This window comes from Bombyx mori, chromosome 1, assembly GCF_030269925.1.
Source record: "Bombyx mori chromosome 1, ASM3026992v2".
NCBI lineage: Eukaryota > Metazoa > Arthropoda > Insecta > Lepidoptera > Bombycidae > Bombyx > Bombyx mori.
The window spans coordinates 10,960,617-10,980,013 of NC_085107.1; the positions used below are offsets into that span (position 1 = coordinate 10,960,617).

At 35.8% G+C, this 19,397-nt stretch overlaps 2 protein-coding genes and 1 long non-coding RNA gene across 13 annotated transcripts in view; 2 read left to right on the top strand and 1 right to left on the bottom strand.

Annotated features, from left to right (window-relative positions):
* The first annotated feature begins 232 nt into the window (after positions 1 to 232).
* On the top strand, positions 233 to 5,775 carry LOC101744665 (uncharacterized). Of its 3 annotated transcripts, XM_004929847.5 has the most exons (8): positions 233 to 520; positions 1,558 to 1,793; positions 2,147 to 2,284; positions 2,616 to 2,786; positions 3,543 to 3,649; positions 4,318 to 4,425; positions 4,731 to 4,820; positions 5,628 to 5,775. In XM_004929847.5, exons 4-8 carry the CDS (start codon positions 2,774 to 2,776, stop codon positions 5,715 to 5,717), a joined length of 408 nt encoding a protein of 135 aa, XP_004929904.2. In that variant the 5' UTR covers positions 233 to 520; positions 1,558 to 1,793; positions 2,147 to 2,284; positions 2,616 to 2,773; the 3' UTR covers positions 5,718 to 5,775. The 3 variants fall into 3 exon arrangements, with proteins under 3 accessions (XP_004929904.2, XP_021206151.2, XP_021206150.2); XM_021350476.3 differs by lacking the exon at positions 2,147 to 2,284 and having other exon boundaries at positions 1,549 to 1,793; XM_021350475.3 differs by lacking the exons at positions 233 to 520; positions 1,558 to 1,793; positions 2,147 to 2,284; positions 2,616 to 2,786 and adding an exon at positions 2,808 to 2,949.
* Positions 5,776 to 8,392: 2,617 nt separating this feature from the next.
* On the top strand, positions 8,393 to 9,988 carry LOC110385827 (uncharacterized). The gene is made up of 3 exons (XR_009974409.1): positions 8,393 to 8,534; positions 9,254 to 9,394; positions 9,533 to 9,988. It is a non-coding gene; the product is annotated as an uncharacterized LOC110385827 (long non-coding RNA).
* Positions 9,989 to 11,362: 1,374 nt separating this feature from the next.
* Positions 11,363 to 19,397, bottom strand: part of LOC101745047 (insulin-like growth factor 2 mRNA-binding protein 1) — an 82,811-nt gene continuing 74,776 nt past the window's right edge. For 7 of the 9 annotated variants that reach the window (XM_038013444.2, XM_004929848.5, XM_021350376.3 and 4 more), the window contains one exon: positions 11,363 to 16,872. In XM_038013444.2, the coding sequence (XP_037869372.1) occupies positions 16,783 to 16,872 (90 nt within the window). In that variant the 3' untranslated portion in view covers positions 11,363 to 16,782. Of the gene's footprint in view, positions 16,873 to 17,324; positions 17,468 to 19,397 lie in introns of all 9 variants that reach the window. The other 2 variants (XR_002431077.3, XR_009973470.1) reach the window with 1 other exon arrangement.

Genomic DNA, 19,397 nt, shown 5'->3' on the forward strand with positions numbered 1-19,397 from the left:
TACTATAAGAACAACTTGTATCATATAAATATAATATTTAAATAATTAGCTACACGTTAAAGTAATTTTCTTCTCGGTCTTCATCCAGAGAATAAAATTTGTTAATGTACAAAATATAAAAAAAATCGTATGTGGTAAATTTCTCGTATTATTGCCACTCTTACACGTATTATTCCCACTCTTACACAATAATGATTGGTATCTATGATTTGAAAAAAAGAACTAAAACATGACAAATAGACAACTTCAAAATCTACGCTTGCTTTTTCTAAAGTATTGTACATAACAATGTTTGTGATAAAAATTTCTTTGAGTATTATTTATAGCTTGCAACTTTGTAGCACGATAGACGCAGATGAATTTAAAACGAAAGATACAATATTGAAGTTAAATCCAGTCGAATTATTAGATCTTGTGTTGGAAGAGCAGCTATCTGCTCACGGTCGAACAAAACCTATTATCGATGTAAACGATATGGGTTGTACAGAATACGACCGAGATGACGTTATAGAAGGAACAGGCAAGTAAACAAAGTCTGGCTTTATTATAATGAGGTGCTGAAATTCTATAATAGATAACGTGTTAAGTTTGCTAGAAGTGTCTTGAGACAGAACGAAGAATAAATAAAAACGTGAGCAAATTGTCCGGAAGCCCAACATGTCGACGGATTAGTAGGCTCGACTTCCAATTAGTCTCTATAGATTTTCGTGGGTTGGTCATTAGGCCGATTCGAACGCAACTGTCACGAAATCGTCTTCAGTATTTACCGAAAAAAAAATACAAAAGAAACCACAGTGCATTATCGTCCTGGAAATTGCGTGCGTTCAAATACGTGATAATAATCGTCATAATAATGTTTCCTTAAATAGATAGTGATGGCCGCTGGAGTCGAAAAGTTCTCGAGTGGCCACCGCGTACCAGAAAACGTTACTTGGGTAGGTGTGAACAAGGTGAACCGATGACCTGTTGAGGGTCGCGGCCACATACCCCATCCTGTAGACCGAATGATAAACAGTCGACGTCGCCCAAACCACGTCATTACGGATCCTCCTGATCCATTAACGGTGCTTTTAGTTACCACAAGCACCGGTCACCGTCCTCGTCGAACCCGTCGCTTGCGACGAAGGGATTGACGAGCGAATTAACCCATAGACACAGCCCACTGAGTTTCTCGCCGGATCTTCTGAGTGGGTCGCGTTTCCGATCCGGTAGTAGATTCTGCGAAGCACTGCTCTTGCTAAGGCCAGTGTTAGCATCACTCCGGTTTGAGCCCCGTGAGTTCACCTACTAGTTAAGGTTACGCTGCAATAGCCTCTCAAGGCTATCAGCTTAGGCAGGAAAAAAAAAGTTCGCGGGAAACCGCTGGACATAGATGATACATTTAATATTCAAGACCGCTGGATGCAGGTAGCGCATGATCAGTCGTTGTGCCGAGTAATAAGGGAGGCCTATGTCCAGTAGTGGTCCAGTGCTGACAAGTCCTATCTCTGAAGTGGCTCAACTTTCTAGTACAATATACTGATAAATATCTAATTAAAGTATTTTAAGACTTTATAGAACATGCCAATAAAGATGAAGAAAGACTTAAAGCTCGTAAGGTATGGAGTCGATGGAGTAAGTGGAGTGGGTGCTCAGTGAGTTGCGGAGAAGGCAATATAGTCAGGTGGCGCGTGTGTGTGGCGGGACGGTGTGCCCTTAACGAACGCGAAGAACAACTGCGTCCATGCACTCGCGCTCCGTGCAACGATCCTATAGATGACACGCATGATAGTGAATAGTCTAGGCTTTTCTAAGTGCGTATCAGTTTTGTGTTAAATCTTATTAATGTATAGAACAGTTGAAACTGTACAAGCCTTCACGGCGTTACTTAAGGTACATAAAATATAAATCGTTCTTGACATAACGTCTTCTCTCATTAAAACTGTATGATCTCAAAACTTACTAATTTTACAGGAGAGTGTTTTAAAGGATTAACATGGGATATTTTTAATATTAATCATCTTTGCAAGATTTATTTTTTATTTTTTACCAGTTACATTATTTCTGTCTTTTAAAATAAGCTAAAAGTATGTATTAATTTTGTTAATAGTAGTCAAAACTTAGATAAACAAAAAAAACCCAAAACTAAACTACGCTCTTTTTACAGTATTTATGAGAAAAATACTGGTGATACCAAATGATTTCGCATATTGACTCAATTTCGATATTTTTGGAAATTGTACACTTTTAATGCGAAAAGACGATAAATAAGTGTGTTCTGAAACTTCTGAATAAGAGAAACCGGGTTAGTTATCTAACTTAATGCAATTTAATGATTTTTTTTTATTTGTTATAATTATCGTTGCTTTTGCTAAACTCCTATGTCGATCGGCTGGTTATAACAATTTAATATTAATATCTAATTCAATATTTTTATATACCAATGGAATACATTATTCCTGATAGAAATAGAAAGATGAAGACGCGGAAGAAAAAACATGTTTGATATCTTAAAGTAACTGTAACTCATGCGCTAATAAAAATAAAAAAATTTTTAGGGCGATAGACAGATTTTTTTTTGTCCGATTTTATTAAATTTGTAACTAACCATAAACACATCAACCCTGATCTTCCAGGATTTAACTCAGGATTTGTCCCACGTGCATTTAAAAATGAGCGTATTAAATATAGTTAGACGGTAAAATACATACACGAATTGGTTCAACACTATTTTGAGTTTACAACAGCAAACAGAGTATCATTCTGGGAATATACTTCCAATGGCCATATTTACATGGAATACTTTGGTAAACATGATTTTCTTTGAACACCTTTGTGTTACAATTGTACTGATCGTCGACTTTTAATATTCGAGAAGAAGCAGAGAAAGCAGGTATTAAGCGACGATGCACAAAATTATTAAATTATCTTTTATATTTTATATTGTCGCTGCAGTTGCATTCAATGAAAGTGAGTACTTTTAGTTATTTTTTTATTATATTCGCTGAACAGTGTGCCTAGCGCGAGTTTTTAACGTTCTCGATAGCGTAAAAGTTATTCATATTTGTATGGAATGGGATCGTTTGCGTACGTTTGCCGCTAGGGGCGCTGTTCCAACTGCATACAAAATTGGCTTAACTTTTACGCTATCGAGAACGTTAAGAAACTCGCACTAAGCACACAGACGTAACCGCGGCCGTAATCGTCACAGCATTAGGCCTAAATCTAGTTTGTGCCTTTTTCTGGCCGGGACGCCTTTTCCAGCTTCTTCGAAGTATACCTACAGTAGTGATGACCCGGCGCGAACTCATAACTCACTGTTCTACCAACCATCAACATAGAAAGAGGGGAAAGATTGGATTGTCAGTTTATTTATCTACATATTAATATCTACTTACTAACTGGAGGCGACCGAAGCTCTGTTACCGTATCTCTTGTTACTTTTGTGAATGTTAGATAAGGCTAAGTTTTTTGCAAAGTATAGGCTTCAGTTATTGCGTTTTCATTTTAACCTCCATTGAAGCTAACTATTGAACATTTAAATCATCCAAATTCTCTTCTAGCCACAAGAGACAATCAACAGAAGAATGGATCGAAGCCAGAGGCTAAGGATATTTCAACATTCCCAACGAATATGAATTCCTTTTGGATAAACAAGCCCATCTCACATGTCAGTATTTATGTTAAAGTTTAGCCAATAATCCAAGGTTCACTGGGTGCTTGAGAAACTTACTGATTATTTTTGAACATTAAAGATCACGTTCCACGGGTTCAACTTGAATGACTTTGATAATCTAGCCCTGGCAAGAAACAGTGCTTTGCTGAATGTACCACCGAATCGGAAACACGCCCACTGAGAAGATCCAGCGAGATACTCAGTGGGTTTTGTCTGTGGATTAGTTCGCTCGTCGACCTCTTCACCAAAAGTGGATTCGACAAGATACGTTTCGGGTGACGGCTGCTTTGCTTTGCCCCGTCACGTAGGTCGGATATGGGCGATGCGTGTAATCCGATGTTCAAATCCCGCAAGTGCGCACGAAAAGTGCCATCATCCTGCCTGTTTCTGTCGTGAAACAGTAATGAAGGTTTGAAGGATGGGACAGCCGTTATATTATACAATTAAGGGCTGAGTCTCAAATCGCGTGTCCGTGCGCGATGTACATGGGCTCCGGTATCAACTTAACACCAGGTGGGGCGTGAGATCGTATACCTAACTACGCAATAAAAAACATTACGATCTACCGTTTGTTTTAATATCTCAGATAAGCTCGCGGTTTATCTGAGTCCCGGTAAATTGATTCAACCTTTTTATTCAGTTGTTGTTTTTGTTTGTTTTAGCTTTCTCAATATGATGGCTTGCAGAAACGCACTGCATTCAGACCACCACACAAATTAACAAGACTATCTAAAACTTTTTCATACGATTTTGAACCCATATTCAATAAGGTAAAAGATTAAATTTACTTTTACATAACCTTGCTCGCTACTCGTCCAGGAAAGCCAAACACAGACAGATGACTAAAAGCTTTGCACTAAACGAGTAATGTGTTTGAACGAGGTTTATGTAACTTGTTCGCCACGAGTTAAATGCTATTCCCTGTAATGCAAATAGAACATTGAGCGAACATGATTGTGGATACAAGATGAGCAACGTTTTAATTTATTTGATTCGAAGTGCACGTCTGTTTCTTTTACATTATCCATGTAAACTTAACGTATTAAATTTATTTAAAATATGAATGTTATTTTAGGGATCTTTTGAACCTTTCGAACGTCGACGAAGACCTGTCACTCTAGTGGCTTTTAGAAAAAATGGTTTCGTTCCACGAAGGCTCGCAAAGGTAATAGTATAAAATTTTAGTATCATACTCATCACAGTAAATACCTATCTCGTATTTTAGATTAAAATATTTAAAATATACCAGTAGGAAACGTGACAAAGCCTATAGTTAAGAAGGCAGGGCTTTTTTTAATACACTTGAAGGGTTGTTAGCAACCCCCGACACGTCATTACGGATCCTCTCGATCCATTAACGGTACTTTTAAGTACCTCAAGCACCGGTCACTGTCCTCGCCGAAGCCGTTGCGTGCGACGAAGTACTCGACGAGTAAATTAACCCATAGACACAGCCCACTGAGTTTTTCGTATTAGGTACCTGTACCTTCTCAGTGAGTCGCGTTTCCAATCCGGTGGTAGATTCTGCAAAGCACTGCTTTTGCTAGGGCCAGTGTTAGCAATACTCCTGATTTAAGCCCCGTGAGCTCATCTACTAGTTTACTGAATCTAGAAGGTTACTAGAATAGGTAGGAAAAAAAAGCAACCTCCGGCTCAGCCTTTGAGCTCGTCCATCCTTCTCGGTGATACCATAGATCCCATTTAATATGGTGAATCTGCCAAGGCTTATCGGCCAACTGGAAGCAAAAAAAATCACCTGATTATACAGCGCCACCAACCTGGACTTCGAGAGCAAAATGAAAATTAAAAAATATATAAAAGAAAACATTGCCATTTTCATAAAACAAAAATGCTCAGTATTATTTGAGTAGGTACTCGTCAGGAAGCTTTCGTGAGATATGACAAAATAGATTAAAAACTAACATCTTTGGTGAGCTTATGATCATTAAAACACAATTTAAAAAAAAAACAGATTGTTGAGAACACACCATTGGAAGTAGCAGAACTTCAGTCTCCGTTTAACGAAGTGAGCGATATCTGGCAGCAAGAACCCGATGAATAAATGAATCGTGAAAACACTTTTATCACTTATTTCAAATAAAAAATTATTTTGAAAAGTTTTTTATTGTTCTGTATTTGTGTAGAGTACCAATTTTTGATTTGTCGATATTATTTTTGTTGTAAATAAAATTTTTATATGCATCCTAAAGTATGTTGCGATAATGCCTTTACAATTCAATTGTTTTCTGTTTCTGTTAGCAAGTGTATTCCATGACTCTAGTATGTCGACTGAGGATTTGGACTCTGATGACGATACCAAATTGAGAGAAGCATTACTTTTAGTCAGCTTACTAAAATCGGGTAACATGTGTTTAATAATGAAAGAATTTAATAGTTTTTTTTTGTTCATGGAGGTTGGGCTTCGCAAAGACTACACGTTAGGTTATTAACTATTTATAAAACTTAAATAAAATTGGTAAATTTGTGAAAAGTCAATACGCTTTTTGGCTTAACGCCCATTGAACAAATGTTACCAAACCTGGAATATTAAGCTCAGCGCGGTAGATAGATGGCTTCACTTTTTATCTCAGGCGGTACTGTTTTTAATACTTTATTGGCCTAAACAAAATGAAAATTATTGAATTTTATGACAAATTATTTTTTTCAATTATTTCCATGAGAATTTTCAAGAGGTCAGCATGAAAATATTACCTTTAAAAACAGTATCGGAATGAAAACAACAAACACTGTGACGCGTTCAACAAGCGAAAAGAATATTTCTATGACATGTAAGTTATTAAAATCATACATTAATAAATAAATATTAACATAACCGTCGAGAATTACAGTGGAGTTTTATCTAATCCGTTTTTTTATTACAATTTTGTCGATTTTTCATCATGAAAGTCGTTCATGAACACTTTTGAAATACGTATTTTCTTCGAAAAAACTACGCGACGCGATAGCTCTCTTATCGTGGCAGTTTCTTTTTTTTATGATTGAAAGTTTACTGGTGGCCCGGAGGCCTTTCCAGTTTCACCAGGACAGGTGGGCGAGCAAAGGCTCAGCCAGGAGGGGTGGGATTTGCTAACAGCTGCCCGAGCGCCTCCAAAGGAGACCTAACAACTCAAGGGCAGCTGCTTCGCGAATGAATCTACCACCAGATCGGAATCGCGACCCGTTGAGAAGATCTGGCGAGAAACTCAGCGGACTGATGCATGGGTCAGGTTGTATGTCGACCTCCTTGTCGAGTTCGACGAGCACGGTTGGTGGCAGTTTCTAATTACCCGAGCGAAATACCCGACCCAAACTTAACGGGGCAACTTAGAGCCGCCGTCGCCCTAAGCACGTCCTATCGAATGATCCCGACCCATACTCAGTGCTTTTAGGGTCGCCAAGCAGCGGCCACCGTTCAATGTGCAACATAACCCACAGACTCAACCACCGGAGTTTCTCGCCGGATCTTGTTAGTGGATCGCAATTTCGATCCGGTAGTCGATTTAGCGAAACACTGCTCTTGCTAAGGCTAGTGTTGGGAAGTTCTTCCAGGTTGAGCCCCGTTAGCTCACCTACCAAACTGGTGAAGTTGGAATGGCCCCTCGAGGCTCCCAGTGGTTAGGCGATTAGGGGAAAATGATACGTATTTGCATAGAGAAATAGATATCCGCCTGAAGGGTTTGAGCTCCAAAATAATCGCGTGATACGAATACAGTTGTCAACTTTAGGGCAACACTTTGAATCATCAGTGTGAATAGTCATAGGTAGTTAAAATATTTTTTGTTTTCATTCTTATAATAAACCTGGTTATTTGCAGCAAATTTCAGACGGTTAGTGCCAATGAATTCTCATGGACACGGTAAGCTTCAACGACGATACTTAAACCTCCTAAATGTTTACATTATTGGTTAAATGTGTGTGTGTGAGAGAAAATATACTTTATTGAACATCAAAACACAATTAAACTTCAAAAACAGTCAACAGGCAGGTATAATTTTAAAATAGGCGGTCTTATCGCTAAAGGCGATTTCTTCCGGACAAGCGTTTTCTGTACGTAGCCGTGTGTACACGGTTTTCAATGCAGGGTTTTAGATGGAAACAAAATTATTATAAGCTACGTTGACCAGCAGGTCAATGGAGTACCATGCAGCAATAAATGGATAAGTAATTAAGATAAAGAATTTGGCTAACTCTTAAATTCCTACTTATAACTATAGTATTCGTTCCTATTTAGTGTTGAAGACTGATATAGGTTAAAACATGTATTAATCTAATATATAAAATTCTCGTGTCACAATGTTCGTTCCCATACTCCTCCGAAACCGCTTGACCGATTCTCATGAAATTTTTTATGCATATTCAGTAAGCCTGAGAATCGGCTACTATCTATTTTTCATACCCCTAAGTGATTAGGGTTGTCCACCCCTAACATATTTTTTTTTATTTGGACATTTTTGTTTTGTTATAATGAGGTATTATGTGGTTGAATGAGGTTTTGTTATTTTTATTATATATTCCCTCATCGTTCACAGCGCTACATGCCTCTTTCACTCATTTACCACATCCTTACACACTTACAATAAGTTAGTTTTTTTTCTACACTAGAAATTCCCTAGAAATCTTATATATGGCAAAACAATGTTTTCCGGGTCAGCTAGTATTTAAGTAAAAAGAAATGATAAAATTTAGAGTTTAGATTATTTTATATCCATAGGTGTTTAAAAACGCTACATATGTATCTTTATAACGGTTATTTTTCACACAAACTGACGTTGTTATTCTTTTAATCCTGTTATTCTCAGTTACTGCATATTTTATTTCAAAGGTATAAAGTCACGAAGATCAAATATTCATAGATTGGAGACACAGTCTACAAATACTGGTAAGTATTACACAGCCTATGGCTATTCTTATCGTAAACTGTTATTATTCATTCATATTATTCCGCTGCTAATGCGACAGAAGTTATTTAGGTATTTTAATAATGCAAATGGATATTATTATGCTGAAGTACACGGTATCCCCAAGCGCAGGGACTACATCAATTATTACGGTCATATCAATAGGTATATGTTATGTAACGTATGGATAGTTGTCATTTATTGTTATTGATAGGCAGCGTAGTAAGTCTTATGAAAGAGGCAGGAAGGTACTTCAAGCCCGTGCGGTTTTAATATAATCCCTACCACCGGTAAATGTACAGGCATGCCTAGACACAAAGAGACTATAATATAATTACAATAATACGAGTATATACTATAATAATATAGTAATGTCAGGCTAATTAGTCACAATACTCTTCAACTATTTGACTATAGCATTATTTTTATGAGTGAATTATGAGTTTCAAACTTTAATATCCTCATTTCTTCAGTACCATACTTGTTTAATAAAAATAAATTAAAATTGGATTAGTCAATCAGTTAATGTTTAGATACGTAAGTTAATTAACGAAAGATTTAAAATATGTACTTATTTAGTTAATCTCTAGTATAGGTATCCCTTACTTAGGTATGACAGAAAACAATGAAATAAAAAAAACGGCCATTTTAAATTATTTGAATTCTGGTATACCTGCTGTTTCACTCGTTTTCATTACAGTATATGCTACAATTGTGGCCGCAAAACCTGCACAACAAAAATCTCTCGGAAACACATCGGAAACAAAGAGTACGACAGTTACATCAACAAATAAACAACGATCCAAAAGTACTGAATACAACACTAAGAATTTACAGAAAAGTAATTATCTATTGTAAAATATACATAAATAAACAATACACAAAAAATGGCTCAGAATGTTCAAAAGTTCTCACAAAAAAGTATTTTGCTAACCTGTCCACTTTCTTCTGTTTATTAAGTATAATATCATTGTTACAGTTACACCGAAACCAATTCATCGTCCTACCAAGCTAAGCAGCAGCAATATAGGCTCTATTTCAGATCCAACGACTCAACAAAGACGGAATTCCTTGAGGGCTTCAAAAACAAAATACTCCGCTCTTACAATACAAAACTCTAGCACCACGCCAGAAGACCCCGTGGAAGCACAAATTGCTTCGGAGTTAATAAAAGAGTTAAGAGATGAAGTACCGACAAAAAGACAAAATAACGAAAAATTCAAACCTCTAGCAGGAATTCAATTTCAAAATACGTTCAAAATACATCTTAGTAGAAGTTCGCGTATGCCTATACCGCTGCCGGAAAATAATGCTTTTTGCTTTACAAACCCAAACAGCCCTTTATGTAGGACATTTATATAATGTAATAAAATTATCCATAATCTGTTAACTTGTTATTGTACATGTATCAAAATTTAAAAATAAATACAGTAAATGTGTAAATTAAACTAAATTCGATTCCAACCCGGTGGTGAATTCAGCGAAGCATTGCTTTTGCTAAGGCTAGACGCTCACCTTCCAAACATTGCTTGAAAACCCTCGCCGAAGCTCGGACCAGCGATTAAGTAGATGGAAAAGAAGAAACTAAAATCTTTATTTATTATTTGACCCACAGGTTAGATAATAAATTACATAATCGAGGATCACCAATGAACCTACCTACCTACATTAGGATAATTATTCTGAAGACAGAATATTCGTCTGGGTTGATGTCGAGTCTTCCAGCAATACTGGGCTTAGAATCAAATATACATATATCAGTCTCTGCAAGTCCTAACAGAGACGTAATGCTAACACGCGTCTGGAGCTTATCCATCACTGACCGTAGGCATGATCAGTGCCTATCTGCGGCGGTAGCACCTCTGCGACATGTTAATACTTACCAATAGAAGTTTTCAGTGTCTTGAGGGGGATTACAATGTTTTTAAGGAGACAGTTTACCTTTCTATTACTCCAGATTTCTCCCTAACATTGCAGCGGTCTATTTGATGTTGGTATAGATCAGCATGCATTGTATACCAAGGATATCGAAGGCACACGGGCGTTTTCCTTTTGAGTGTCCTCCAGCTTCACTTAACTCAATACGAGTGCATCAGGTGTTTGACCACAGATTTTTACAGATTTGTGATCTTCAGTCTCATTCAATAGCTTATCGTTACATTTTTATTGCAATTACTTTAATCTGTAGAGATTTATTGGGCTTTCAGACACATTGAAATTAAATAGTAGGTAATAATAAAATCCTCTAATTAAAGCTTCTCGGTGCACCAAATCGAAGAGAATGTATGCGATACCCGGGGCTTAGTCAGCTATACCAACCATTATTGGTGCATAAAAAATTTTTTGGCGAATTTGACTACGTGCTAGGTAATCAAACTTGTCGCTGTTACAAACATTTGTATCAAGTACTTTTCTCGTAGAAGTTTTGGCCTCCACCCAAGTATCACGTACTGCGTGTCTGCCACTTGTCAATCACGAGTTTATGATCAACACTCACCACTAAGTTATCCAAGGGAGAAAAGATATGTTATATATGGTTATTTAGACATCTCTGCGCTTAGCGTCGTCCGTCGAATTGAACTTCGCTACACTGACCGACCTCGGCTTAGCTCTTGGTGTGCATGCATTTATTTCTAATTTAGCTTAGCCCAGTTTGCTTGGTTTAGCTTTGGTTTAAGTAGCTTAGTTTTCGGCCTGCAACCGGATTTATTGGAGGAAACTATGCTATTCAACTTGAGATATTAGCCAATAAATAGAACCTTTCTTTTAGAGCAAGGAAGTAGGGAAATAAGGAAAAAATAAAAATGCATTCAATTTCCATTACTTTTATTACGTTAAGAAACCTAATTTTGACAATTTTTCAGATACGATGTTTATAATAGCATTCTTACTACTATGTTGAAATTTCGTAGTTTTAAAAATTCAGTTCCCAAAAACATGCACAAAGATAATTATCATATTCATTTAGTAATATTGAGGTAGTTATTAGTTTCAAAACTTATACCAATCATAAATGGTTCTAAAAGTAACAGTAAAATCAAAGAATTTCCGGTGATAAATGCCTGTTTAAATGGAAACAAAAATCTGTTGACGGAACCTTCATATAACTACATGAGAAGCAAGAATGACTTCTCAAATTCTAATGTAAAATTTAACAGATATCGTTGGTTCTAGTGCAGTGTGCACCACGGCGAAACGTGTCCACGTCATGGTCATTTCGTAACGCTATATAGTCAACCATCGATATCGTGCCATTTTACTAGCAAGGTACATTTAATACACGTACACATACATTAAACATTTAGCTTTAGACTCGATGAAACTTTATTACATATGCATAGTGGAAGGGGTGTAACATACAATATTCATTTTGAGAACATTTTCGTGCTTGTTTTTGCAATAGATACTAGGCTATGCAACAGGTAAACAATGTATTGAATGTGAAACAAATTATATTACGTAATGCAATATGTAATCAGCGCCCATTTTGAAACAAAATAGCTACGTAGTCCGCATTAAATCCAAATAGCGCAAACCAGACGCTGTTTTTAGGATACATTCAATCATGCACATAATGAAATCGATAAATTCAACCGCTCACACGTATACACAAAAAAAAAATGGTTACACACATGATGAAAGTAATATTAAATGTAATGTAAATAACAGTAGAACCATCATTAAACAAGAATGATAAAAAGTATATTAGCGAAAATGACGATGAAGTAAGAGGCGCGACGACGCAACGGCAGGGGTGTAGTTCAGTCTCGTGGCCGCGCGCCGCCTGCGCCTTACCCTCAACTTAAACTACTTCACAACGATACAATTAATTCAACTAAAACTATGTTTCTGCATCCTAACATTGCAAATCAATCAATCCCTCTCCTGTAATGGGAATTATAACCGCATGTCTATACAATGAACATAACTGTCGCGGTGAAAGTAACCGTTATATTATAATAATCATTTCCTTCCGGTGAACATTACAATTATTGTAACGTGGTTGTTGTTGTTGGTGAGTCGGGTCAACATATGCTAAGGACCTTCAGTATATCGACTAGATACTGAACACCACGCGGACCAATTAATACGATGTAATCATTAAATCTTTGTTTTACTCCAGTAAAAACGAAAAATATTCAACAACAGCTAGTAAAGCACACCGACAAATAAATCGTCAATATATCTAAGTGTACATAAGTGGTGATACAATTTTGCACTTTCCGCAGAACGCAAGCAAAAATTCTTTAATTATTGCAAACACGCATTGTTGCAATTATGTGACTCAGATTAATCGGACCTAGAGGAAAAATTTAAAGAGATATTTAAATGAATCTAGATTCCACACCGTTTTGTCCATGACAAGTGGCAATAATCTGAAATATCTGGACGACGTACCTACACGTCAGTAAGCACTTCATTCTGCGGAAAGCGAGGTTTTTACGTTTTAATTTCTTACTAAATAATGTCATATTCAGTGCGTCAATTTTATTGCGTGCATGTTTGCACAGGCAAAGGTTCAATCAATGAACATTCTTCTGCGAAGGGATGTCGCTACATTTGGAATGTTTTCGCTGGTAATATATGCAGGATCCCAGTTAAATAGATTTGAAAAAATATTTAGAAAAGCGCAGTTGGATAAACATCGAAAACTTTAGCCTGTAAAAACACCAGATTTCTTCCCTGATAACCCGACGCACGCTTTGCAATATAAATTAGTGTTTTGCTATTTGTATAAATATTGTCAAGGGTATTTTCCAAACATACACTAAAAGTGTACGTCAAGTAGGTTTATAAATTAGAATAGGAATTTCACATCAGTCTTGGGACTTCATTGTAGCAATTGAATAAGACTATACTAGATTTTTGTAAGTACAAAATGTACAATACAGTCTGTTCGGAGTAATTGTCTTACCGTGTCCTACCTAGCATTGAGAGGCATTTGTAGATTGTTCTAACTGATATGTTACAATTTTAATATAATAAGTAACTGTCGCATTTCTATATTTATTTTGTTACAATTTAAACGACAATACCACGTTAGAATTGTGGCGAAAAAAAAAAAAGAATTGTTTTATTTTTGTTATGAAAACAGTGAAGTAGCCGTCAGTCAAATTTGAAACAAAAGTATCAATTATATCTCTAGATTATTGTTAAGCATCATTAACAGAAAATTAATAAGAAATACACGTCTTTTGTTATTGTTAAAGTACATAGTCATACAATTAGTTGGAAATTTAATCTTCCATACGTTCACAATTTATCTGGACGACCACTTTACGGGGGATTCATTGCGTATTTTCAATGTATGGATAGTTTAGGAGTCAGTGACACACGCTACATTCGTTCTACGATTGAAATTAACAAACAATAAGAAGGCTAACTGGCAAACAAAATATTGAAATCAGCGAGTCAATCAGCGCGCCCTAAAAATATCATAGTTACACATTCCACGCACCACGCAATGAGATCAAATACAAAAAGTTTTCATTTCATCGTCGTGGTAGTGCCCAATACGGACTTACTTAAGATATTTATTTATATGTAGGAAATACAATAGACATTCGAACAAGTGAACAAATGATAACGATTGTTGACAAAATCTTTTTAAGACTCTTTTGTAAATTATTCTTCAGAGAATCACATCATTACAATAGTTTGTTTGATTAAGTTGCAAAGGTTAATTGTCGAGTTTGATTATTTTTTTTCAATAATATGTGGAAGCAAGCAACTTCGAGTTTTTTTAGGACAATAAATGTTTTAAACGGCAAATTTAATGATTTCTTCTTTCACAGTAAACTAAACAACCTAAAACCTCCAAATACGTTCAGAGCTTTCACGTATTCTTGTGTCCAATGAATTGAGAATTATTTTAATGCATTTGGGAAATGCAATAGACAAAGAAGTAAAGGATTATATATCGGCAAGAGAGAGAGATAAATGCGACAGAGCGCGGCTCGGACTGTCCGCTTCTACTACTGCACTTACCACATACCTTTTATTCTAACCTAAAACTGAGAAAATGGAATAAGAATGTAGATACTCTTAGTTACATTTTTGCCAAATTTCCATATATTATCACAATTATAATATAAATATCTAAGCTTTTCCATTAAATTTTGATATTATCCACTTAATCTTAAATTCTCATTAAATATCTCACTTGGCACAATTATAACGCAAAAATCGTACAATTGAATTAAACATCACGACAAAACCAAACAATACGACGTTGACATTCGCACCATTTAAACGCTAAAGTAATCCTATTTTCAAAATGTTCATTTACTGTCAATATAAGAAAACATTATAAAGCTAACAAAGACAAAATTACAAAGAAAACGATCAACAAATACCACTTACAAATTAAAATCATAAGATTACTCCTTAATTCCCAACAATTACTACCATATCAAAAATATTTACATCCATCAGAGAGGTGGATGAATATCATCTCCGTGTATATAGGGGCGGGCAGAGACGAACTCGCCCGCTCCTTGTCTAGGCGAGGTGACTTTTGATCGCCCTTATCGTCTCCGTTATACGACCCTTCTATCTTTCACTCTTTGGAATAGTTACTAACACCCGCGACGCACGTCATCCTTCGCATCGTGTCACACAGTGCATGCGATGCGATGCGACGCGACGTCTTATACCACTGGCATGCAGAAATCAGTGAATCGTTTCAAGAAATGCATTCCTAAACTATACGTGCAAAGCATCCGTTAGTCCGTTGAGCCTCCAGTTAAAGCGATGTCGTGCTATATCCGTGTTCCTTGTTGTTAATTATCTTCCCACACACCCTTCAAATAATATTTTATAACAGTTCTGCAGTGACTTAACAGATTAATCTATGAAGTGATAACAAAACATAATATGAACTTCTCGATTGTATAATAATGTGGTGGTGCTATATAGATATATCCCTACTAACATATGTATAGTAAATAGAACATAATATTAGACTATTGCAATCTGTGATAACTTTATATCGTGTAGTTGTGTAACAGCATGAAAAACAATATAACAATTATCGTTAAAAATAGTGTATATGAATAGTATAGTTTGTAGTTTTATATATATTCAATTAGTAATCATCAACATAGATAATCCCCGGGTAAAATATGGATCCATCAATAAGTATTTAATTATAATTTACTACATTAATATATAATTACGACAACAACAACATCAAATGGAAATACACCAACACAACAGCCTTCCTGCGCATAATCCGAATTTTAGTACATACTCTGCGAACACCAGTTCACAAACACAGTTGGCTTCACTCGACACTCATTAGCACTCCAACATTCCAACAATTACCATTGGAGTTACATTCACATACATTGTTATTATTTTGTACTATCTGTGATTATTTTTTTTTGTATATAAAATGTATATTTAAGTAACTAAAAGCATTCTCGTCTGCGTAATGTAATAAAAGAACGTACGTGTTAACAGTAAGTTCAGTTTTGTGCAGTTTTACTTATGATATATAATCCATCGGTCATTGGACATGTTGCGTACTAAACCCAAACGACTACATAGACGAGCCACCGTGAGACATACACAATTGTATAAGATAGAAAGCGTGTACAATAACATTACGAGCCTAACACAAAAACTATGTTCGAAAACGTACAGATACAGTACATGGCACGTATCCATTTTAAATTTTGATATCAGACAGCTTATGATAATGTATTTTTAAGACATTTATTTACATAAGTATTACTTCATTATAATAATGTAAATTTTAATCAAAACGAATATGCTTTTCAAATTGCTAATTAATCAGAAATTAATTACATTATCCAAAGTCGTGCAAAATCAATTTCACATAAAGCAGTTTAAGCACACCTTATTATATGACAGCTCATATGTAATTCAACGATAATTTAAAAATTGTGTAATACATACACATTTCAAGGGCTGATTTATTCTGAATGCGTATTCAGTCAATCTGGGTAACTATCATCGTTACCATTTTTACTGATGTCCTTTTTGGGGTGCATTAAAGTATGCTTACTATGTCATCAGTTACTCAGAGTGACTGTAAGGCTGCTTAATTGGTTAATGCGAAAAAAAAGGTGTGTAATTAGGCTGTAGGTAATGCGGAGGCTGGCCGCGGTTAGGGGGGGCGGGGGCAGGGTTTAGAGGGGTGGGGTTTGTAAGAGCGCGCGGGGAGGGTTGGGGGGGTGGGGGTGGGGACGCGGACTTGTCTGCCTACTGCTGCACGGGCGGGGGCTGCGCGGCGCGGCGGCGTCCCGGCGCGCTCGCCTGCGCCACCATGGCACGGATGCGTCGCTGCGCAGACTGCACACACATAAACACACTCCTTACTAACGCACAGTCTATTATAAAACATAATCTCGCATAGTAGCATCGCACTAGCTAAGTTTACTGAAAAAGAATTAAACGTTCGCACACATTTTGTAGCGCCCAAAGGCACTATTGTTTGTCAATGAAATTTCAATACAACAATTCATTTTTAAAAGAAAATAATTTGATTAGAAATGAATAGTTATATTAAATTATTATTGTTATTATTATACAGATACATTTATTTATCATTCACATCTCTTTTATTCATCCTCAGTCACACCAAAAAATTACGCATACACATGTAGTTACAATAGTCCATTATAATCTTATTACTGAAGGGATTTTGGAAATTAAACATAGTTTTATAGAACAACATTTTATTAAATTTACAAAATAAATTCGCCGCAATCAGCAGATACATTAGAATTGAATAGACAACTCACCTAGTATTTTGTTCAATGTTTAAAAAGAACACGATACATAGTCATCGTATCGGGCCATTTTCAACAGTGGCACTACGTGCGAATTTGTGTAAGGGGGGGTGGGGTGCCTCTCGGAAACGTTCTCATCCCGCCTCAGACGATTGCTACAAAACGTAAACATCTCATTATGCCACAGTGCGTCTTCAATTGAAACGTTCTTTAACTAGTTCGCCGAGCGCCAGCAATAATTATTAGTAACAGTAAACGTGTACTTACTTAATTAACGATTGGGTGATGTTATTTGTTAAATCACTATCTTCTTAAAACCAAACAACGATAAGGATGGACTTGTAACTACATGCGTTAACATCTCATACAAACACGCTCAACAAGCATACTCTCCGAATGTAATGCATTATAATAAATAATCATGTTCGCAATTGCACTTTAAATTCATTTGCCCCAGACGGAATATTGAAAGGCCGACTCACAATAAACAAATACAATTTCCAATAAAATTTGATTAAATGATACATGATAAAATAACAAATAACTCGAACGTATTTAAAGATATAACATTCATTCATTTATATAAGTCTACCGATATATTACGTCAAGGTTCAAAATTTCACATAAACGTGTTAGTTCCTCCATCAAAAATTTAAATATACGAGTCCCGATGCAAAACAATAAGTACATTAACTTAATACGCTTTTTTTTATATTAAACCACTAAGACGCACCTAAAATTTAAGTTCAGAACAAACTCATGTGTCTTTTAGTGAATTTTAAACACCTGTTTCACATTACATCTTGGTTCGAGTAAAAAATTCTTCGTTGTTTAATAGTTCCATTCTTCGATTTAACTAATGCGTCGCCATTAATCCATCTTAGAGTCCACCAGCCCGTGTTGATACTCTTTTCTCTCCACTTAATTCGTTATGTAGATTAATATTAATATTATTACTCTATGCTGTTTTAATAATAACATTATTACTCTATGCTATGAGTTTTTATCAAACCCTTTTTAACAATCAATTCTAATAAATATTGCTTCTTCATTCGAAACAAATTCCGTACTTGATCATCAAAATTGATACCAGGTCTCGATTTAGTTATACTGTAGTAGTATAGACTATAAATAATTCACAATACGCCTTGTAATTTGTATTCAGACGAAACGAAAACTTGTGTAATACACAATTTGACGATTCCTTAATTTTTTGAATTTTTTCAATTTTTTTGTTGATATTCATGATTGTGTTTTTTCTTCTTCTCAACGAAAAGCATTTCTTCAAAAACAAATCAAATTTCTCTTTGTCTTCAACTGTTGATTTACGATGTTTATATCAAAGTGTACAAATCGATAATCTTCTTTTGTTTGCGGTAAGCGAACATTACTCAGAAACTCAGAAGTACATATTATTATGTATATAAATAATCAACTAAACTTATTCTAGACAATCGCGAGAGAAAATTGCTCGGGCCTCGTGATATTAAACAATGGCACATTTTGAATTTGAAACTAGAATACACATTCACTACCCAACCGTTAGTGTTCATATGTATGTGAAAATTTTGAATGGCACTGTTCTGTGGATTTATGCACGTATGTAGCCATTGCGGTAAATTAATTAAAGTCATTTTTCTATTTTAAATTTCAATATTATCGATACAGTTTTCGTTAATGAAAATAGGATTAAATGAACAGGTACAGTGCAAAGTGAGAGATAAGATATATATATTAATATTCCATATTTTTTCTCGGACATTAATCAATCTAAACGCAATGGCAATTCTTGAAATTGTCGGCTTTTTAACGCGAATGTGCATCTGTTACAAAATTCAAACAACAAATGAAAATAAAGTTCTAAGGTACATGTACTATATCTATACACGTTACATAAATACATAACAAAAACCCCGGAAATCGTCGAACTCGACAAAGAGGTCGACGTGCAACCTAACCGCATCAGCCCGCTGAGTTTCTCGCCGGATCTTCTCAGCGGGTCGCGATTCTGATCCGGTAGTAGATTCATTCGCGAAGCAATTGCTCTAGAGTTGTTAGGTCTCCGGAGGCGCTCGGACAGTTGTT

What these genes read in the sequence shown, in the direction of transcription:
- LOC101744665 (XM_021350475.3), top strand. Translation starts at nt 2,886, where the DNA reads ATGCACAAAATTATTAAATTATCTTTTATATTTTATATTGTCGCTGCA. An exon ending in TGCAGTTGCATTCAATGAAA is followed by an intron (nt 2,950 to 3,542) that starts GTGAGTACTTTT and finishes ATTCTCTTCTAG; the next exon opens with CCACAAGAGACAATCAACAG. An exon ending in TAAACAAGCCCATCTCACAT is followed by an intron (nt 3,650 to 4,317) that starts GTCAGTATTTAT and finishes TGTTTGTTTTAG; the next exon opens with CTTTCTCAATATGATGGCTT.